The sequence below is a fragment of the Pangasianodon hypophthalmus genome, chromosome 24 (genome assembly GCF_027358585.1).
Source record: "Pangasianodon hypophthalmus isolate fPanHyp1 chromosome 24, fPanHyp1.pri, whole genome shotgun sequence".
NCBI lineage: Eukaryota > Metazoa > Chordata > Actinopteri > Siluriformes > Pangasiidae > Pangasianodon > Pangasianodon hypophthalmus.
The window spans coordinates 10,623,556-10,643,556 of NC_069733.1; the positions used below are offsets into that span (position 1 = coordinate 10,623,556).

Genomic DNA, 20,001 nt, shown 5'->3' on the forward strand with positions numbered 1-20,001 from the left:
GAAACCCGCAACCCCCACCACCCCCCCACCACACACACACACACACACACACACACACACACACAGAAGCTTAGTTAACATTTTATCTCCAAATCAACCCAAATTCCGATTACAGAAGCACGCGCTTGATTTGCATTTCTTAATGAAATCCATTCTGAATGAATAGAAATGCATGGAAATGTGAATGGGCTGCTTGTCAATGGCTTCTCAGCATCTCTACACCTGATGTAATCGCAGGAAATACTCAGAACCTAATTTCCTCCCGACTACTAAACTGTGTTGGCTTTTATTTCTCTTTAGCAGCGAGGCCACAATCCCAGATTAATTCTTCCAGCCTTCTGATTGAATGTTCAGACCCAATAAACAACAACTACATACAATTCCGACTCCTGCAATAGCCTAGTTGAAGACTTAGAAATGCTAGTGAATGCTGTCTACACTGACAGCACTGTTCTCAAGCATTAAAGTGTCCTCACATTTCCCCCACGATCCTATCACTATCTTATTCCTGTTTTAAAGCATTGCTCTACATTCCTAACATCAACACCATGACCTATGTGACTGCGTTCTCACTTTATTAGCCATTTTGTTTGTTGCATTTGACATTTTCAAGTTTCTGCAGATAAAGAAATTAAGTTTCGGTGCAGTTCTCAGAGATCTCTCGTGGGGGAAAAAATGTGGTTGTATGACTTCGCAAAGTCTTTCCACTTTCCACTGCCAAGGCTTTATGATTAAAACTACTCTCAGAAAAAGATATCAGACATGGCTGGTTAAATATTTGCAGTATTAGCATATTCTGCATTTGTTGTACAAACAAAGAGATGATAATGTGAAATGAGGCACTACAATAAAAAACACACACACACAGATTTCAGATAAGAAGAGAGACTCAACCTCTAAATCCACTTTGGCAGCAGTGTTGGAACTTAAGGAAGGAGTCCTGGCCAGACTTAATGAGCCTTACTCTGTCCTTGGCTGAGTTTTACCATTCAGGGCAAAGGTGTGTTTGGTGAGCATCTGACAGCTGAGGTCCACAGGGCCTCCATCCTTGGGAGAGTTTTGCCTGTTTACACAGCACAGAACAGTTACCTGGCAGGTTGCTAGGTTGGACATCAACATCCTGATTCAGCCTTTTCATGCATGCATGCATGTGTGGATGGATAAGATGTCCTTGCAGGCTTGTGTGCATCATCTGAGGGTTGTTTTAAGTCATTCAGAGCAGTTGTATTCGGTTCAGTTGTAATGGACTGGACATCTTTTTTTCAATATAGTCTGAATAGCTATAGTACGAGGTCTGGAGTTTGATAGAAGACTCTTTCTCTTTGTCCTTGTCAAGGCCTTACTGCTCCCTGACACGTTACTTATTCTTTATTTTAATCTCTTATAGGTTATTAAAAGTTATAGGTACTACCATCTATATTGAGGCAAAAGAATGTTCCTTGTTTTTGCTTTAATATTTTGCTTTTTGTCACAGAGCCTAAATTGTCCCAGAATGCATTTGGATCATCACATGCAACTGATACAGTCATACTCTAGTGATTGTGTGTGCTCTGCAGTACGCTGCTTCCCATTAACTGTGTTACTAGCAGGCCACTGTATTATGTAACCATTCCAGCACCCGCCATGCCCATGGCAGTGGCCATCTTTACATATCCCCTTCCAAAACTCAATGTGGTGTTTGCACAAATAGGTGATCAGATTAATCGACACACAAAACAGCACAAGAGAATGTTCACAACATGGTGTGTGGTTTTGTAGTTTATAGTCTACTCCCAGGGGTCACTTACAGAAAGCTGTGTTTTAGGTGCCATCTTACCTGTGGATCCTGGTTACATGCTGGCAGGACTGATCAGTCTCCACAACTGGAGTTGTTATAAAACACACACACACACACACATGCACTCTCTCTCTCTCTCTCTCTCTCTCTCTCTGTCATGGAGGGCAGTCTCCTTTGGCCTGTCTGCTGTTCTGCTTTTGATGTAAACCTTTACATCAGTGCAAAAGCAGAACCAGTTGGACGGTGTATTGTTTTGTGACTTATAAGTATAGGAGTTCCAAATTTATTCATTTGGATGATCCTTTTATCCCAGGTTTGTTTTAGACTTTATTACAGTCGAGACACAATCCAGCCAAGTATAGAGATAAGCAGTTGAGAGTTAACAGTCTTGCTCAACAGTCCAACAGTGGACCTCTGTCAGAGCAGAGGTCACTACCTCAAAACCTTTAAGTTACAAAATAACATGACACAATATTTGCAAAAAATACCAGTCATACAGCCATCTTTCATCTTCTCCTCCTTGCCTTGTACGTACTGTATGTTGGACCACATATACACCGTATGCATCTATCTGCGTAACAGCTTGTGAATACAGTCAGAGCTATAGCTCTCCTGTCCACGAAGTTATCTTCCTTTCTAGTGTGTGTTTTTTTTTTCTTAAATTCTTAATTTTTTTCTTCAATTAAAGTGCCATTTCTGGAGAATGCTGAGGAAGTCAGTGACACCTACTAGCATTGAGCTGGTTTCTCTTGTTAGCATTGACCATCTTAAAGAATCAGGGTTCAGTTCAGCCATCCTTTGCGCTGATGCCAGTCCTGCCAATGCAGAGATGAATCTGACCCAAACACTGCAGACTAAACAAATTGCCAGTTTGAGTCAGCATGTTCAACTCAGGCCTCGGTAGTCTCTGAAAAAGGAGCCTGGATTGGCCTCTGTATTGCATCACATACGTCACACAATATGTTAGCCGCTCTATTGCTAATAACTGGAACAAACACTCCAGTGTGCAGATGTTATTTATTGCACATACACTGTCATATTTGTCAAACGTCACGTGTGTAGAAGGTATCCAGGTCCCGTGGTCAGACGCTAACCTCTTATAAAGGACTAGAGAACTATTAAAACAAATTGTACATGGAAATAGCTGATTTGTACCTGTACACCTAGGTTGTACCAACAAGGTGGGCGTGTCTAATGAAGTGTCCAGTGTAGACAGTGTTTAACCAGCACACATGATATTTGGTCCATTATGCAAATAATGTCTGTTCAGCAGTGGCTCTGTTGTGGTCTGTTTCATGGACTGAGGCAAGATGATGCATCTTTATGGCAGGTGTATCTGATAATGTTTATTGAGTGTAGACACCCAGTAGATGTACCTAATAAACTGGCAACTTTGTGTATATAATCTAAAGAAACAGAGCTTGGCTCAGTTGAATTGAGCAGAAGGCCTATTGTGTGGGCTGTGAAATGTTTGTGAATGGAGTAGGCGTCCGCCTCTCTCTCTCTCTCTCTCTCTCTCTCGCTCTCACTCTCTCTCTCTCCCTCTCCTACCTACATTGCCTGTCCCTCATTGCATTCCTTCATTGCTCTGTCTGTCTCTCTGTCTCCTGTCTCTCTCTCTCCCAACTTCCCATTAGACAGCTTCAAAGTGTGTCTGTCTCTACACTCTGCCTTTCACTAACAAAGCAAAATGCACCACTGACTCTATGACTGAGCATTTTGACTCACTCTACTGTCCCTGCTCACGAGATACACTGATACCTGTTGTGGCTACCCCTGTGTGTGCGTGTGTGTGTGTTCTGTAGTGTGAGACAGCACTTGTCAGTCAGCTGATGGAAGTGAAACTCAATGCTGGTCTTAAGGTGTCTGGTTTCTGGAATTTTTGCCAAGTTCTCAGTTCATCTGCTTGCAGCACGGTGTATATATCTCTATACTTTCTATTTGATTGCACAGTGGCATAGAAGCCCTATATCCAAAAGCCTTTGCATTTGGTAAAGCATTGCAAAATTAAACAATATTTTTAGTAATCATTATTTAGTATCAACATATATTTTTTTACTGCTCAATCCCTGGCACGGTTGCTATCCAGAGAGACAACGAGACAGCAACAGGAGGGTTGATATCCTCTCTTTTTTTATAGTCCTGAAAAAGGTATTTGCTGTTAGGTTACATCATACACGGCTCTGTCTCTGAGCTGATTACTGGCCTGCAGAGATCGTAGGTATCAAGTGCTTTTCTGTTCTAAACACAGCTACCATGTGCATCTTATGTTATAAGCACTAAATCAGAGAATACCCAGACAATTTGATTAAATGGTTCATTACGTAGCACAGCATGACATTACTCTTTTCTGTAAGTGTCAGAGCCATTGTGTTGTAGTGAAGCACTTTTTCTTTTCATTGACAAAACGTAGGTAAATGGAGAAACTACACCTATATATTACACTTTCTTCACAACATTCTACAGGTTCTAAACATTATCTTTGACCCTTAGCACGATTTTACGATACTGGCTCATCACAAGCTTGACTAGTATAAAGTCAAGTTAACCATTGATCCTTGTCAGTTATCTCTTATCCTGTGTGAAGCAGGGTTTTGTTTACTTTGATCAACATGTGAAACGGCTGTACTTCGAAATAGAAACGTCAAGGTAGGCTGCTTCCTCCCACACTCTTAGAAAAAAAGGATTCTTCAAGGTTTTTTTGGCTAGGAAAAGATTCTTAAAGTGGTTCTACTTCTAATAAGGGGGGTCCATGATTTTCTAATTTTGTTACAATGGTGGAAATCACAACCCCCCATTATCACTGCTATCATTATCATCATGCCTAAAAATAACGTCAACTTGAATCTAATGACAATTTTCATAGAAATGGATTATATAAAAGGAAAGTTCAAAATAATCAGGTATATTATTTAAATGCATACAATAATATTTTTTTTTATATATCTATTTTTTTCTATAAAATGTGGAAATGCCTTTTTAGACAGTTTACATCACGTGGTGTATTGTGAAAATATTTTCAAATATTATGACATGATATTTTATGCCATTGGACGATCACTTTGATTAAATCCTGGAAGGAAGCTGAAAAGTGATTCATAGATTGAAGCAATGCACAAGCCATATAAAAGAAATCAAAGCCAATATAGACACATTCTAATGTGTATGCTGGAAAACTTCTTACAGCTTACTGAAGACCGGTGTGTCTTTCTTGCCTTTATTCTCCTTCTTTCAGCCTTATGGTGAATGATGCTAGTCTTGCCTTCTCATCCTTGAGAGATGAGACGAGAGGGACACGCTGGCTGAAAAGATGGCTCATATGTCCCTCTGAATAGGAGCTGTTTTTAGACACCCCCCCAGCTTGGCATAGCAGGTCACAGCAATGACGTCTTTGTCAATGGCATAATAAGCAGCAGCTCTATCAATCTTTCATAGATGCTTTTTTAAGAAGCCCGTCAGAGCTGGATTGCTGAATGCTCTACTGCTTGTAATGCAGATAGCTGTATCCTTTGCTGAATGGAAAGCGTTGCAAGGCGACCGCTTTGTTCGTTCTTGCATGAGGGACGCTTTTAAGGTGTGTGGAGCTGAGGAATTTAGTGTGGAGAAATGAATGAATGAATGGCTCTCTAGATAACAACATTAGTAAGTCTGAAAGGAACTGGAGCAGGATTTTACAATACCCAAATTGAATTTGAGAGTCTTCTTGTAACACCATGAGTCACTATGTTTTCATTATACCTTTACACACAAGACCTCCAGCTGTCTTGTGCAGGTGTGTTTAACCTACTCACACTAACCCAACGGCTCTCAGCTCCTTCATTCCACACTTTCGTCACCCATTCCACCCTTTTCTGTGCAATAAGAAACATTGCTGACTAGCTCTCATTGCTTAATCATGTCCAAATCTACAAAAGCCTTTTTTTGTTGTTGTCATGGATATTAGGTTACAGCATGTACTGCTATGCTGCTCAGTCGCCAAATCTAACAGCATCCTTTAAGTAGGTAATGTTTTTTTTTTTTTCCCCTTTCTTGTCTTAGTGTGGATTAATGCCTGGGGAGTTAAGTAGGTGTGTGAGAGAGGGAGCGTGCGCACAAAAGCTCCGGCTTTCATGTAGTCCACATTAGCAGATGGGACTCTTGCGCACTTTTCCAAAATAAACTCCGCCACTGGGCTTTGGTCTCTGTTAGTAGCATTGGCTCTCTCAGATCCTCAGGAAGGATGCAATCTTGCTCAGAAAAAGGGAAACTGAAATGAAGGATGTTTGTGTTGCTTCCTAGGAGGGGTGTGTAAGCAAGTGATCGCTTCTCTGAATTGTTTTGTTGTTCTCTTGGAGACATGAAATAGCATCTTTATTAAGATTTTTATGATTGTAAATATTAGGAGCATCTTTATGGTGCCATCATGTATTTATGATTCATATTAACAGACAAATTAGGACATTGTATGTGTCAGTTTAGAGACATTTGTAATTATGGCCAGTGCTTTCCTATGATTACTCTTCATGCATATCTGTTTTCCTTTTCCTCTTGCTCTCTTGCTCTCTCTCTCTTGCTCTCTCTCTCTCTCTCTCTCTCTCTCTCTCTCTCTCTCAGGGCCCTCTCCATGGATATAGACACAGACTATGAAAGGCCTAATGTGGAGACTATAAAGTGTGTGGTGGTGGGTGATAACGCTGTGGGCAAAACCCGCCTTATTTGTGCTCGTGCCTGCAATGCCACCCTCACGCAGTACCAGCTGCTCGCCACCCACGTGCCAACCGTGTGGGCCATCGACCAGTACCGTGTGTGCCAAGAGGTAGGTAGACCTGTGGTGTCTGCGCAACATATTGGAATGTATACAAATATAATAAGGCTGTATAGTTGTATCTCTAAGGGAAACAGTGCTACATAAAGTTGGTGGCTTCCACCTGTAAGAATTACATTGACAAAAATAATGACGTTTCTTACAGAATCCCTAACTATAGCAGACACTTATTTCATCTTCTTTTTCTTCTTTTTCTTTGTCTAATTTTCTTTTTCTGCTTTCCTCTTCATCTTGGTCTTCTTTCTTTATTTGTCCTTTTTCTTTTATTTTTCTTCTTTGTCTTTTTTTTTCGATTTTTTCTTTTTCTTTTTATCTTCTTTTTCTTTTTTCTTCTTCTAATTATTTTTCTTTTCTATTATAGTCTTTTTCCTTCATTTTATTCTTATTTCTAAAGTACATATTCAGCTAAATCAGATAACCACTATAAGTTTAGCAGTCTGGTGACTGTTATGATTATTTTATCACTGTACCAGATAGAGGACAAAGCCAGTTAGTGTTCTTCTTAAGGCCATACAACAAAATATAAAGAGCCATAAACCAAATACCTATTGCTAAATACCAATATTATGAAAATCGTATGTCACACTTATTCTGTATTAAGTCTCTGATATAATCCTGAAATTGCAACAGTCATATATGCTTGGGCCAACTAACCAAAATGCATTTTAACATGAATACATAAGGACATAATTGTCTCTTACCCCAAGGTGTTGGAAAGATCTAGAGATGTGGTGGATGAAGTCAGCGTGTCTCTCAGGCTGTGGGACACATTCGGAGACCATCACAAAGACAGACGATTTGCTTATGGCAGGTCCGTAAAACCACACCCCATTATTTTACACATAAGCCTGTTTACTCTCTACCGAGAACACAACATTCCCACTTGATCTCTCACAATTCCATCCACAGTCTCACCTTATCGTATATTCTGATTTCCACTCATCTTCCTTAACCAAATGGTACTTGTAGGCTTGCAAAGATTTGGGTACTGACATAATCCTGCTGGGTGGCCTGGTAATGCATCATAATGAGGTTGTGTGGAGGCTCTTATTAAAGGATCTGATCGGTATTGATATTTTGGCTCAGGGGCTTTTAGCTTAGGATCTCCGAGGGAGAACGTAGGGCGGTAGGGTTTAGGGTATGAACCAAAAACAATTGTCTTTTGTCTCTCCGTATATGTTTTCTCATGTCAGTTATTTGCCATGGTAACAGATGTTGTACATAAAGATTTGCATAGCTGGAGCATTCATTTAATTATTACACTCATCAAAGCTGTGAGATTCTGTGTGATTTGTTTGTTTGTCTGCAAGAACACAATGTGCGTATCTCATTGCTTTTCCAGTGCATGTGTAGACGCATATGTGTTGGTCAGACATGTCCAAAGTGCAAGCATACTTCTCTGGTTCTGATAAGCGCCATTGCCAGCTCAGCTGTTCTTCCTGGGCAGGGTTTTGTGTGTAGGACATGCTGTTAATATCTCTGTCCTGTTGTGGAAACACAGCACCAAATCATCAACCGTTACCCAACATGCACCCGCCTTGGCCAGCGGCCAATATTTCTCACAGCTCTGCATTTGAGATTCAAATCAATGAGAGAGAAATTCCTAGAAGGACTCCACTGGTGGGTGTTATATTGGGTAAACAATTCTGTTTAACCATCAAATATATGAGGAGACTGATAATACCCCGGTGCTGCTGCTTACCTGGCTAAGGGCCAGGGTACTTCCTCAGAAAGGGTAACTTAATGTGGAAAGTGTTGCCTCTCACAAGTTTTGCATAACAACCCTTACCTTTAAGCACACCACTGTAAAACATCACTCCCAAAACCAACCTAAATGTTCGACAAGTTACAGCCTATAGAGCAGCAGTTCCGGTAATAAAATCACTGAATCTATATACATAACATAGCTGGGTAAGTGCAGAGTCAGTGATCTGGGATGGCACAAGTTAACACACATGCCTCTGTGTTTTGCTTTTAAAGCACAAAAAGTTATTAATTACTGTTACTGGTAAATTAATTCTGTGGCTAGATATGTGTGTTTGTTCAGGGTTTTGTCTGAACAATGTTTTCCTTAGTTCACGCATACATTTGGTATGAATGTCATGCACACACTCTTTCTCTCACATACACATCCACAGATGTGTGTGAATCTTGACCTCTGCACTTAGTCAACACCGCAGAACTGTTGCATGTGCATGTTAATATGGATTATAAAAGCAGCCTTAGCTTCATAATGAGCTTTGACTGAGTGCTAATTGGAATTCCTATCGGCAAGTGCGTGTAAATGCCATGCAGTGATTTAATCACATAATTTTGAATGGGGCAATTTCATTTAAATACAGTTGAGGGCAGGCCCTATTGTTCAGTCGTGCCGAGTCGGAATTAAATAATAAAATAATAATGAAAGATTTATATACTTATGTTTATGTCTTACATGATGAAGCCACAAAATAGACCATAACTGGAAAAATAGAATAAAGTGGAATGTTTTCCCTAATGCCTGGCAGCATGCACACAACTGTTTGTGAACACCTCATTAATTTATGTCTGAGGGAAGAATAGGGAAGCCCCTGTAAAAAATCTGGGATAATTAAAGCCTAGCGTGAAGTCATTATTTGCACAAATGCTCCATGTGTATTTTTGCCTGCCATACTGTCATTAATATTCATGATTATTATCCACCTTTTCTTTGTTCAAACATTGATTGAGTCACAACAAAATGAGCCCAAACACAGCGCTTTAAGTATGTATTAAGGTAATGTCTGTCTGATATTTCACATCTGAGGAAAAAAAAAAAGAAACAATGCATGTTTTTTACAAAATCACAATAGTGCACTTTTTTAGGTCTGATGTGGTGGTGCTCTGCTTCTCCTTGGCTAACCCGAACTCACTCCGCCACGTCCGTACCATGTGGTACCCCGAGATTAAGCACTTCTGTCCCCGCACCCCCATCATCCTGGTGGGCTGTCAGCTGGACCTCCGTTATGCTGACTTAGACGCAGTGAACCGAGCCCGTAGGCCCCTGGCCAAGTACGACCCAAATCCTTTATCCTTGAAATACCTTCTCAACCTTTGTTTTGCTTGAGTTTGAATTTAAATTGCTTATCACTTTTTCCCTCTCAGACCCATAAAACCCACTGACATCCTTCCACCAGAACGAGGCCATGAGGTGGCTAAAGAATTAGGTGTGCCCTACTACGAGACCAGCATTGTCGCCCAGTTTGGTGTCAAGGATGTCTTTGACAATGCCATCCGCGCAGCACTGATTTCTCGTCGCCACCTCCAATTCTGGAAGTCCCATTTAAAGAAGGTCCAGAGGCCTCTTCTTCAGGCCCCCTTTTTGCCTCCCAGGCCCCCACGGCCTGTAGTAGGGATCCCCGACCCACCTCCCATGGATGGAGAAGGCCCAGACTCTCTCTTCTGCCAGCCCTTATGCGCAGATGTGCTGTTCCTTCTCCAAGGTGGTGCCACTCGTGTTTTTGCTCATAAAGTCTACCTAGCCACTTCCTGTTCCAAGTTCTATGACCTGTTCACCATGGACCTAGGATCTACAGAGGAGGACAAGGATGGAGATGAGACTCTGGAAGGTGGTGAGGAGGAGGAGCAAAGTCGAAGAGGAGCCAAAGAGCAGGCAGGACGTGCCAAGAGCCTTGACATTGATAAAGATGGTGATGGGGGGACCAAGGGTAGCAGGAGACTGCTTTTGCTGGAGCAGGGCTCAATGAGGACTTCCCAAAGTGATAATGCCCTCCCAGCCAGGGGCCATTACCCTGTGGGGTCCCTGGGGACCGGCCGCCCACTTTCAGGATGGGGCCGGGGGTTCCTTGGTGTGTATCTGGAAAAGGTGGATGACCCAGTAACAGGTCGACCAAGACTCATGACAGTTGTGTCCATGGATGAACTCATTCAGGAGGCACCTTTCAGGGTAAGTAACAAAAAGACAATATCATCTACATGATGTGTGCTCTGAGATGTAACATTTGGATTTCTGGGCATATTCAGCTCTAATGTCCACTCCTATGGACAGTCAATTTAAGGCTGTTATTAGGAAAATATAAGATGTAATTCACCTCCAATTCACCTGAGGCCTTTACTGTAATTTAACATGTATCATTATCCTGATTTCTGCTGCTGTATAAACTATTTACTCTTCTCAATGTCTCTGGTATATCTTTATAAATTGATATTTATTTATCTAAAGATTATCTAAAGATATATTTATCTAAAGATTTGCATATGTTGTTTAAATAATTTATGCATGAAAGGGTTAATACAGTGATGTTTGTAAGAGGAAACAGGCTTGCATGTGTATTACTAGAACTGCTGAAATTTGCCTCTCGTTTGCTCAGGCCGTGCTGCAGTACCTGTATACAGGTCACCTAGATGAAGGCCGGAGTGACCTGATGCAGGTGGCCACCATTGCTGAGCTTCTGGAGGTTTTTGATCTGCGCATGATGGTGGCCAACGTTCTGAACCGTGAGAGCTTCATGAACCAGGAAATCACCAAAGCCTTCCATGTGCGTCGGGCCAACCGAATCAAAGAGTGCCTGAGCAAAGGCACCTTTGCTGGTAGGCACCTGATGTTTGGCTTCCTCTCCAGCCTCATACTTTGTCACAAATATTATTTTCTACTTAAATCAGTTTGCCTGTTACTGTAGATGTTCTTGCCAGTGAAGGTAAGTATGTTGTTATTTTGTCATGTAACATCTTCTACTAGTCTGCAGTCATGAACCACTTGTAGAATCATTTCATATATAAATGTGACTAATGAGTTCACTTGTCGAACTTGCAGTTCTATTTTGATTCCTATATTAGCTGAATTTGAATAGAATTGCTCACAATGTCTTCTGGTGATGTATTTTTACTCCTTTATATTATTATTTTATATTTATGTTGCGATGTAAAATATTATTTTCATATTTGTCAGTGAGTCTGTCTGATCCATTGTGTGATATGTGAATATGTGTGATATTTATGTGCTAAGTGTTATTTGTGTATTATTTGTGTCAGTCATGTCTTGTAATTTTATGTGTCTTTGTTTAATGTCATTAATGACGATTAACCATCTTCCTCTATATCACTGTGTCACTAATTTGCTTCTCTGTTTGACCAGTGCCATCATTAATCTCTCCAACTGTCTGCTTTAGATGCTTTCCTTCTTTTCACGCTTGCTGTGTGAACGTTATCAGTGGTGACTGGTGCAAAATTATATTTGGAGGGGCACCAAAAAGCAGGGGCACAAAGGATAGCTGTAATGTTTAATTTAGGTGTGAATTTGTGACTTGTTAAAAATGACTAATCACCATGCAACCTCCTCACTAGATATTAATCATCTTAATATTGATTAATGGAAAGATATATTAATGGCAACATATTTTTCAGATCCTTTTGTTCAAGGACCTGGATGCACATTTAATATATTGTTCAGTCACTACATTATTTGACATAACTCTTCCAAATAAACTGTTTATTCTTAATATTGCTGATAACATAAATTAATTCCTTATATTTTAATACTTAGCTAACAGGTATTTTTTTCGTATAGAAGTTCTATACTATTAACTTGAAATAATGACATGGAGTGCTGACATTTGCATGACATGACATTTGCCTGTGTCTGTTTGCAAAACTGCTAAAAAATACATCTGTTTAACTTACGAAAATACACTGCACAGATTTTCAGAGATTAAAATGACATCTCTGACTGTGCAACTCACAGACATTTATTTTCATATCTAGCCCCAACTGCCAGGCCCCTCCTCACTATTTTCGGTCTTCTTATTAGCCCTGTGTATCTGTCTATTTATTATTTGTTTGTCTGTCTATTTGTCTCTCCGTCTGTCTCTCTGTGTTTGTTTGTCTTCCCCCTCTGTAGCCCCGACTCTGTGACACACGCCAAGATGTGTGCTCTTTTCCGAATGGTTTTAGATGTGGTGTTCCAACTGGACGATGGCTACCTACCTGCCCACAAGCCTCTGCTCATCTCCAGCTGCGACTGGATGGCGGCCATGTTCCGTGGATCTTTCATGGAGAGCTACATTGAGGAGGTAAGCTGAGATTTTCATGTCTGGCTATAGATTTGGTGTGTATTGGTGCATAACCCGATCAGAAGCATTAAAATGCACACATTTTCTTCAATGAACCTGATGTACATTGGTTAAAGGTCACATTGAGAATCCATCCTTTACTTTCCCCAACATTTCAGTGACTTCAGTGACTGTCCCTTAAAGCCACTGCTTATACAAGGCTGCCTGATACTAAATCACAATTCTCAAGGGCTTTATAAGATCCTTAACAGTAACTGGCACAGGTAGTTGAAATTAGGCTACCACCATGGCAACCTGACCCACATTGCAATGCCAGCAGCAAGAAACCATCACATCTATATAGATGAGTGATGCATCCTGCTGGACTTGGCACCCCCTCAAGAGGAGTATTTGGGCAAATTGACCCAAAAAGACTAAAAAAAGACGAGGTCATGGGACAGTAGGAGCATGCGTACACACTGAAATGCTTGCTGAGATGTCGGCTTTGTGTGTGTGTGTGTGTCGGAAAATCTCTTGGAGGGAAAGAAATTAGAGGCGTCTGGGTCTTGTCTCGTCTTGCCTACTTTGAAGTTCCCAAAACACTGCTGAGAGATTTCACTATTATTAACACATCGACTGCATTGTCTCCTTTTTGTGGTGTCTTTTGATTTATTTTATTTTTTCTTTTTCTAGGCTGTGTCACTGTTAAGCTATAGCTTCTGAAAGTGACTAGTAGCAGACCAATTCAACAGACGTTCCAGAGATGCTTTTAAATCTTGTTGCAAGGATTTGGTTTAAATCTTATCTGTAGCATGTGGCCAGGTGGTTTTGGGACACTTGACCCTGTTTCCATTAGGGAAGGCTTTAAGAGTAGGGATCATGGAATGATGGAGTGCTTCAGTCAGGTGTCCATGTTGTGGTGAAGTTCAGGAGTCTGCACCATGTCCAAAGTAAAGGAAGGGTGCTGCATTTAAAGAAGAAACTGTGGGAGCAAGTCAGAATCACACAGAGTGGATAGAACAAACTCCCTCAGATAGAATAAGGGCGAAACCTTGAGAGGAACCATATTTAAAGCAGAACCCATCCTCTTCTGTGTGGCATTGGATAGAGAGATTTTAATCATTATAGTAAATAGACATATAGTGAAAAGACACAGTACAAAATACTTTGGAACTGTACAGGCTATTAAGTGAATATATTCTAGGGAAAAAAAACAAAATGTCCTTCTCATTGATACAGATTGGATAAATATAGCTGGCAAGCAGGTTTTATTTTTGTAAAAGTCAAATATTGTGTCAGATATTCTCTCATGAAAACTGTGCTGAATAAACAAGGCGCAGTATGAAGAGGACTTCAAACTCAAGCCTTTGTGTCTCCCTCATACGTTCATATCTTTGTTTGGTGCATAGGTTGCGGTGGCAGGAAGTCTGTGTGCTCTGGTGTTTCCTGGCCTGAAAGTACACTTCACTTCCCACCAAATCTGTTTACATATAAGATATTATAATAGGCATAAGTTAAGCCCCAAAAATAAAAATACAAACATATAAAAACAAAAATATAAATCTGTACTGAACTATAGTGCACAGTGTTTTAGTTCATTATTAATCATTATAGTTATCATATTTCCTGTATTGACCTGAATAACTTGTATAATTAGCTTTTATATAGAACTAAATTGCATGAATCGTATAAATTCCAGGTTAGAATTCCCCTATTCACAACATTTATTTTTCATGGACAGCTAGCTGTCATCTCAAATTCTGGAAGGATAAACTCCTCACGGGCCGGGCTCCAACACTGTCGTGACCCGAGAGAGCCAGTGAAGGAACTCGAGGTATCCTGGCGCATTGAACAGCAACAGTATAAGAAGACTTTGTATAGTGTTACAGGCATTACAGGGAGCTAAACTTACAGCTAGACCAGGAAATGATGCAAGAAATGAGATGCTGGCCACTTCTGTATTCTGACAGCATTTGCTGACAGGACATATAAGGAGCAATGCAGGGTGGTAGAGAACAAAATAGCCGTCCTGGGCCTTATGGCACATCTTCAGTCAGTGGATGCATTTAAATAAGATTAAATATTAAATACATATATTAGCTCCAGTCATTACCAGGATATTGGTTTTCAGGAAGCATTTAATCTTTGTGAGGCAGCATTTAGTTTTCATGCTTAAAAATGAATGGCCTACTTAATCTACAGGTATTGCAGTAAAACACATTAACAAATACAATCCTGCTCTGAAAAAGGCATGTAACGATCAGCGGAGCTGCCTTACAATTAAACTGACCCACTTTTAACTCCCTTGTTCTTAAAGGTAATTTCACTGCAGCCATTTCATTACAAGACTCAGATGCAAATGTTTTACCTATATAATATTAATTATAAAAGCAGATACCTTGAGTCTGTCTGTTGTATCTGTGACCTAAATACCCTGAACACAAATTTTGGAAGTAGGGCAATTAGAAAATGACAGGATTCAAAACAACTTTAATTTTATTCTTTTGCTATCTATTATCTTGACTTTTTGTACTGGTTCATCCTTTCATGTAAATCCTTGACTAATGACAGTCAGTGAGATGTAGAGCAGAATTTCAGCTGCTTAGGTAATGTCTTGTAGCAAAAAAAAAAACATGAATCTACTTGTATAGTAGCACAAGAAGTTCTTCTTTGCAGCACTAATGATGATTGTCTTTAGCTTACTACCCATTATTAGTTAAGATGAGCCTTTATTACTTTATCATAGTTTGCAATATGCTGCGTTTTCAGTGTTGCCATTGCAAAAAAAAATGTCATCTTGTGGGAAAAAAAGCAATGGAAGGCATCCTAGGCAGCATGCAGCAATGTAAATGTCATTCCTGTTCCTATTAAATGAACTCTCCTTTAAACATTAAGCCCGCACAGTTCATAGTGTTCTGCAGGGCTCTTTCTGACATGTCAGTATTCTCGCCAGTACACACTTTTTGAGCTCTCCACTTGGCCTTACAGACAGGCCTTTTGCACCACTATGGGGTAAGCTGTACCCTAGCAAACAACAGTGACACAAAACCAGACGTAAACAGTGAGCGCAGCCTCGTTTGAGGCTCTCTCTGGCACAAGCCAGCATGACAACTGACTGTAGTGAACTCGACACTATTTATAGAATGAGCTGCAATAGATCTGGGCCGTTGTGTCAAGCAGAGCACAGTGTTCTGTATAAGCAGACACAATGCCGCTCGGTGGCCTTAAGAACCACAACGGTTTAGGAGCATCCTTTAGTTCACACGTAGTCACCAGTGAATAGTACTCATAAAAGTAGTCCCTAAATAGACCTGAAAAACATTTAAATACTTCTGTGACACAGTTTCTGCAAGAGTGCAGCTGTGTTGGACAACAAATGTCTTTCACACTGAACTGAGCTATATTTAAAAACCCCAAATCACTCTGACACATCCATGCCACTTCTCTAATTTTACACTTTTTATAGCACACTCATGTTTCTGTTTTGCATTCATGAAAACAAGACTGGAGGCTGCGAAAACTAGAGATTTTTTTTTCGTCTGAAGACAGGCAGTATTTTAGATAATGGTTAGGATTTGGTGTATAATGAAGTGTGCTGATATTTTAGCACTTTCAGCCACCATAAACTTCAAGCAAAGTTATCTGTTTGAACCCTAGAGCGTGCACGTCTCTTTTCATTGGTTGCACTGTGTGTGACTGCTTGCTCTATGAAAGTATGGCCGACAGTCAGGCATCAAAACGCTTCTCGGCAACAGCACTCATGACAGCAGAGTTGATTAGTGAGAGAGTGAGAGGAAGCTTGAAAGCTCAACAGTGAAAATGTGTCAGATGACGTGAAAGGAAAGATGGTGAACAGGAAGAATTGGGTGCATGGTGTAGACTGTGGGTTGTGACAGTCTGTCCCACCTTTTATATTTTTCTCTCTGACTCTTTTTACAGTTATTTGTTAAATACTTAATTGTCATTTCACTGTAAAATGTTTAAACAAGATTTGTAATACTTGCTAAGTCCATGTAAATCAATATATATGAACATTAATGTCCTGTAAATACAATATTCACTCTGACGCACATTAAATATATTTATATTGGAATATTTGTGATGTGCTTAGAGATTCTGGAGCTAATTTGTTGGTTGGTGCTGTATTTTCATTATTATTCCTGTGAGAAGATAGTGACTGGGACTGACATCACAGGGGCACATTGCTAGCGCAGTTAGACAGTTAAAAAAATATTCAATGATTTCAAATGTAAGTAATAACAGTTATACTTCACAGTTAGCTCCTAAAAACAATGTCATATTAGTGAGAAATCCAGCGTAGACATATCGAAGACAGAAAGCGTTGGACTCAAAGTTCCAGAATGCAGTGCAGCTGTACAGCACAGTTATGGCAGAGATTCGGCTCAGCTAGTTTAGGAGAAGACAGCGGCATTGATGGTGAAAATAGCTTAAAAGTTGAAGCTTTTGAGCATGATCTGTTTGAGCAGAGTGTATAGATGTGGAGGTGAGAGCGCTGGACAGAATAAAGGACTAAAGTGCTGCTCAATCTTATTAAAAACATCCAGATCATTGTGTTGAATCTTTGACTGGATGCTACCTACTGCGTTACTACTGCACATCTTAACTCTTTGCCCTTTAGTTGTAATTAGAGGCCACAGTCAGGATGACATTCTGCTAATTGGTTCTTAGTCAAGCAGATGTAGGGCACCCCTGAGGCTTCAGAAGGACCCCTGGGCTATTCTGGTGTTGTCTAATTTTCCCCCCACCTTGCCTTCTTTGACTTTCAGTCATCTGGCATGTCTTCTGTCTCCACTATGCATGACTATGCATTCTTTCTGCAATATGTCAATAGAATATGAGTTAATTATCATCACTGAGTCATGACAAGTCATAGTTACGGTGCTAAGGACTTGGATTCGGGCCAGTTCCAGAGGCATGATGATCCTATTGTCATCTATGAAAGTCTTCATGGTGCCAGGAGAAGTGATGGATTCTGTTCTGCAGACTGATTTGAAACTTCTGGCCCTTATGAAGAGGCATATCCAGAGGCAATTAAACTCTCTTCATCTTGTGTTAATTCACAGAGGTGCCAATGCCAGCATGGGGGAAAGTGACAGCATGAAGAGAAGACATGGTTGGATCTGGCACAGTCTTGATGTCTACTAAAAGCTGCCTCTTGATTTGCTAGAGTTAAATATGCATGCCATTGTTTGTAGTTCCTTCCAAGTCCAAATCAAGAGCACAATGAAAAGTCTTCCTCACATAAATTCTTGAGCTTTTGAGCAGGAAATGGGGAAAGAATTTGAGTAGTTGCATTTACAAGTGATTGGGGGAGTGATTGAGATTTTGAAGGTGTTGTTGCAAAATGGGGACACTCTGTAGAGTCCTTCACTACTATCTGACAAAAGTGTTGTGTCTGTAGGCTGTCTTTTTGGCTTTGGTTTACGCAGAGGTCATGTCTCCAATGGTGTCAAGCCTACAGAATTATTTGCCCAGAGCTTTGAATCAGGAATGCAACAGTTTCATGCTGTGCTGTTGAAGGATGAAAGACCCCTCGCAGAGGCCACTGGCCCTCTCTTTCACTGTATGCCCTAATCTGTCACATATGTCCAGCCTCATTGTCTCTTGACCACTTGTCCTCCCAATTCATATTCAGTAGTCAGCATGAAGCCCTCTCTTATGGGTGTGTGCCAGGACCAAGCAGGTGTCAACAGAGAGAAATGAAAAGCAGATTGCTTCACTACTGGATCAGTCTGCCCCTTGAGTTTCCATATGCTGGAGTGGAGCTATGAATAAACATCCACAGATTTCCACAGATTCCTTTCATATTTTCACAGTATGGGCAGCTGTTGATAACATGTTTATTTTATTTAGTTATTTTTCTTTCTCCATGTTTATGTTTATGTTATTTTTCTTTCTCTATGTTTATATCTTTCTTCAGGTGTCCATACCCAACACCAGTACTGCCTGTATGAGAGCTGTGCTGGAGTATCTGTACTGTGGCTTGCTCACGCCCTGCTCTGAGTTGGAGCCGATTGACCTCATAATACTTGCCAACCGTCTCTGCCTGCCCCGCCTTGTGGCTCTTACAGGTAGACTTATATTCTGCATTCTGAAAATGATTACAATTAGCTATTCAAGAATATAACAAACTACAGATTGTACTCATCTAGCAGTTAGTCGAGTGCCAAACTCAGCCTGTTATTTCAAATACTGTTTGGACAGGATAAGATTTTGGGACAAAGGTCTGTAGAAGCAAGGTTCCCAGAGGACATCTGTCCTAATTATGATCCATTATCATCTGTATAAATCAGAGATGGGAGTGCCTTCCATATGCATGGTTGTCACACTAAAAAAAAATCCTTGCATAAATACATACACTGCATACACCTCATTTTAATACAAACTGATTGTTTTGACCTTTATTCTAAGTGCATGTGGCTACGCAGGTTTTGTACAAGTATGTAGGTTATACCTTGGCTAGGAACTCATTAACTTTGGTAAAGCCCTGGAAGCATCTCTTCTCTCACAGGTCCTTTGAAATGTCATCTCTGCCAATATTTGGTTTCATTCTGGTTTTGGCACAAACTCTCTTTCCCCATAGGATATAAAGGAATTTTTACCAACATGTCAGTTCAAAAGGGATGTATATATTAACTGGGTTTATTTCTACAGGTCATTTTTAGAAGGTAAAATAGGGTGTAATTTTTCCAGACGCATACACACAGTCTGTAAAAAAAATCCTGGGAAGACTCCAGTAGTAATTACATTACCCAACCTCTCCATGTAAACGAATCCAATCGGAACAGGGCTTAAATAGGCAAAGGTTTACCATTCCAAGCCAAAAAGTATATTAACAGAGGTATTGTGGTATGTTGTGATCCACAGAGCAACATGCGGTTGAAGAGCTCTTGCAGTGGGCAGTAAAAGGAGCAGATATTGATGGACAGGTGCTGGCTTACCTAGAAACGGCTCAGGTAATCTTTATTTAGGTCTATGGCAAAACAGACCATTTTCAGAGTAGATGGGCCTATTATTCTGTTTAGCACACTGATTTGAATACTGAAGTAGCCAGGTAACAAAAGGAACACATTAATCCCCCAAATTAACATTTATTCATAGCTCACTCTAATTCCAATTCAAAGGATGATCAGTCATTTTCAAATGAGCCCCATTGTTAGAAATCACTGTTTGATGCCTTGTGCCAACTCCACTTCGCCTCCCTTTCTGTATATCTTCTGTAGTTCCACAATGCCAAACAGCTGTCTGCCTGGTGCCTCCATCACATTTGCACCAACTACAACAGTGTGTGTCGCAAGTTCCCCAAAGACATGAAGACCATGTGTCCAGGTATAGACCTAATACCTGCCATATATCACTGTTGACCTCATTGC

General features: G+C 40.4%; 1 protein-coding gene across 6 annotated transcripts in view; it reads left to right on the top strand.

Moving 5' to 3' along the window:
* The window catches only part of rhobtb4 (Rho related BTB domain containing 4), a 39,883-nt gene that overhangs the window by 14,339 nt on the left and 5,543 nt on the right, over window positions 1–20,001 (top strand). For 5 of the 6 annotated variants that reach the window (XR_004577096.2, XM_034298936.2, XM_034298938.2 and 2 more), the window contains 9 exons: window positions 6,371–6,572; window positions 7,289–7,392; window positions 9,426–9,611; window positions 9,705–10,506; window positions 10,931–11,150; window positions 12,510–12,628; window positions 18,549–18,699; window positions 19,496–19,584; window positions 19,852–19,957. Coding sequence is in view for 5 of the 6 variants with exons in the window: in XM_026931079.3 (XP_026786880.1) it covers window positions 6,371–6,572; window positions 7,289–7,392; window positions 9,426–9,611; window positions 9,705–10,506; window positions 10,931–11,150; window positions 12,510–12,628; window positions 18,549–18,699; window positions 19,496–19,584; window positions 19,852–19,957 (1,979 nt within the window). In the remaining variant the exon portion in view is untranslated. Of the gene's footprint in view, window positions 1–75; window positions 4,427–6,370; window positions 6,573–7,288; window positions 7,393–9,425; window positions 9,612–9,704; window positions 10,507–10,930; window positions 11,151–12,509; window positions 12,629–18,548; window positions 18,700–19,495; window positions 19,585–19,851; window positions 19,958–20,001 lie in introns of those variants that run through there. The other variant, XM_034298940.2, reaches the window with a different exon arrangement.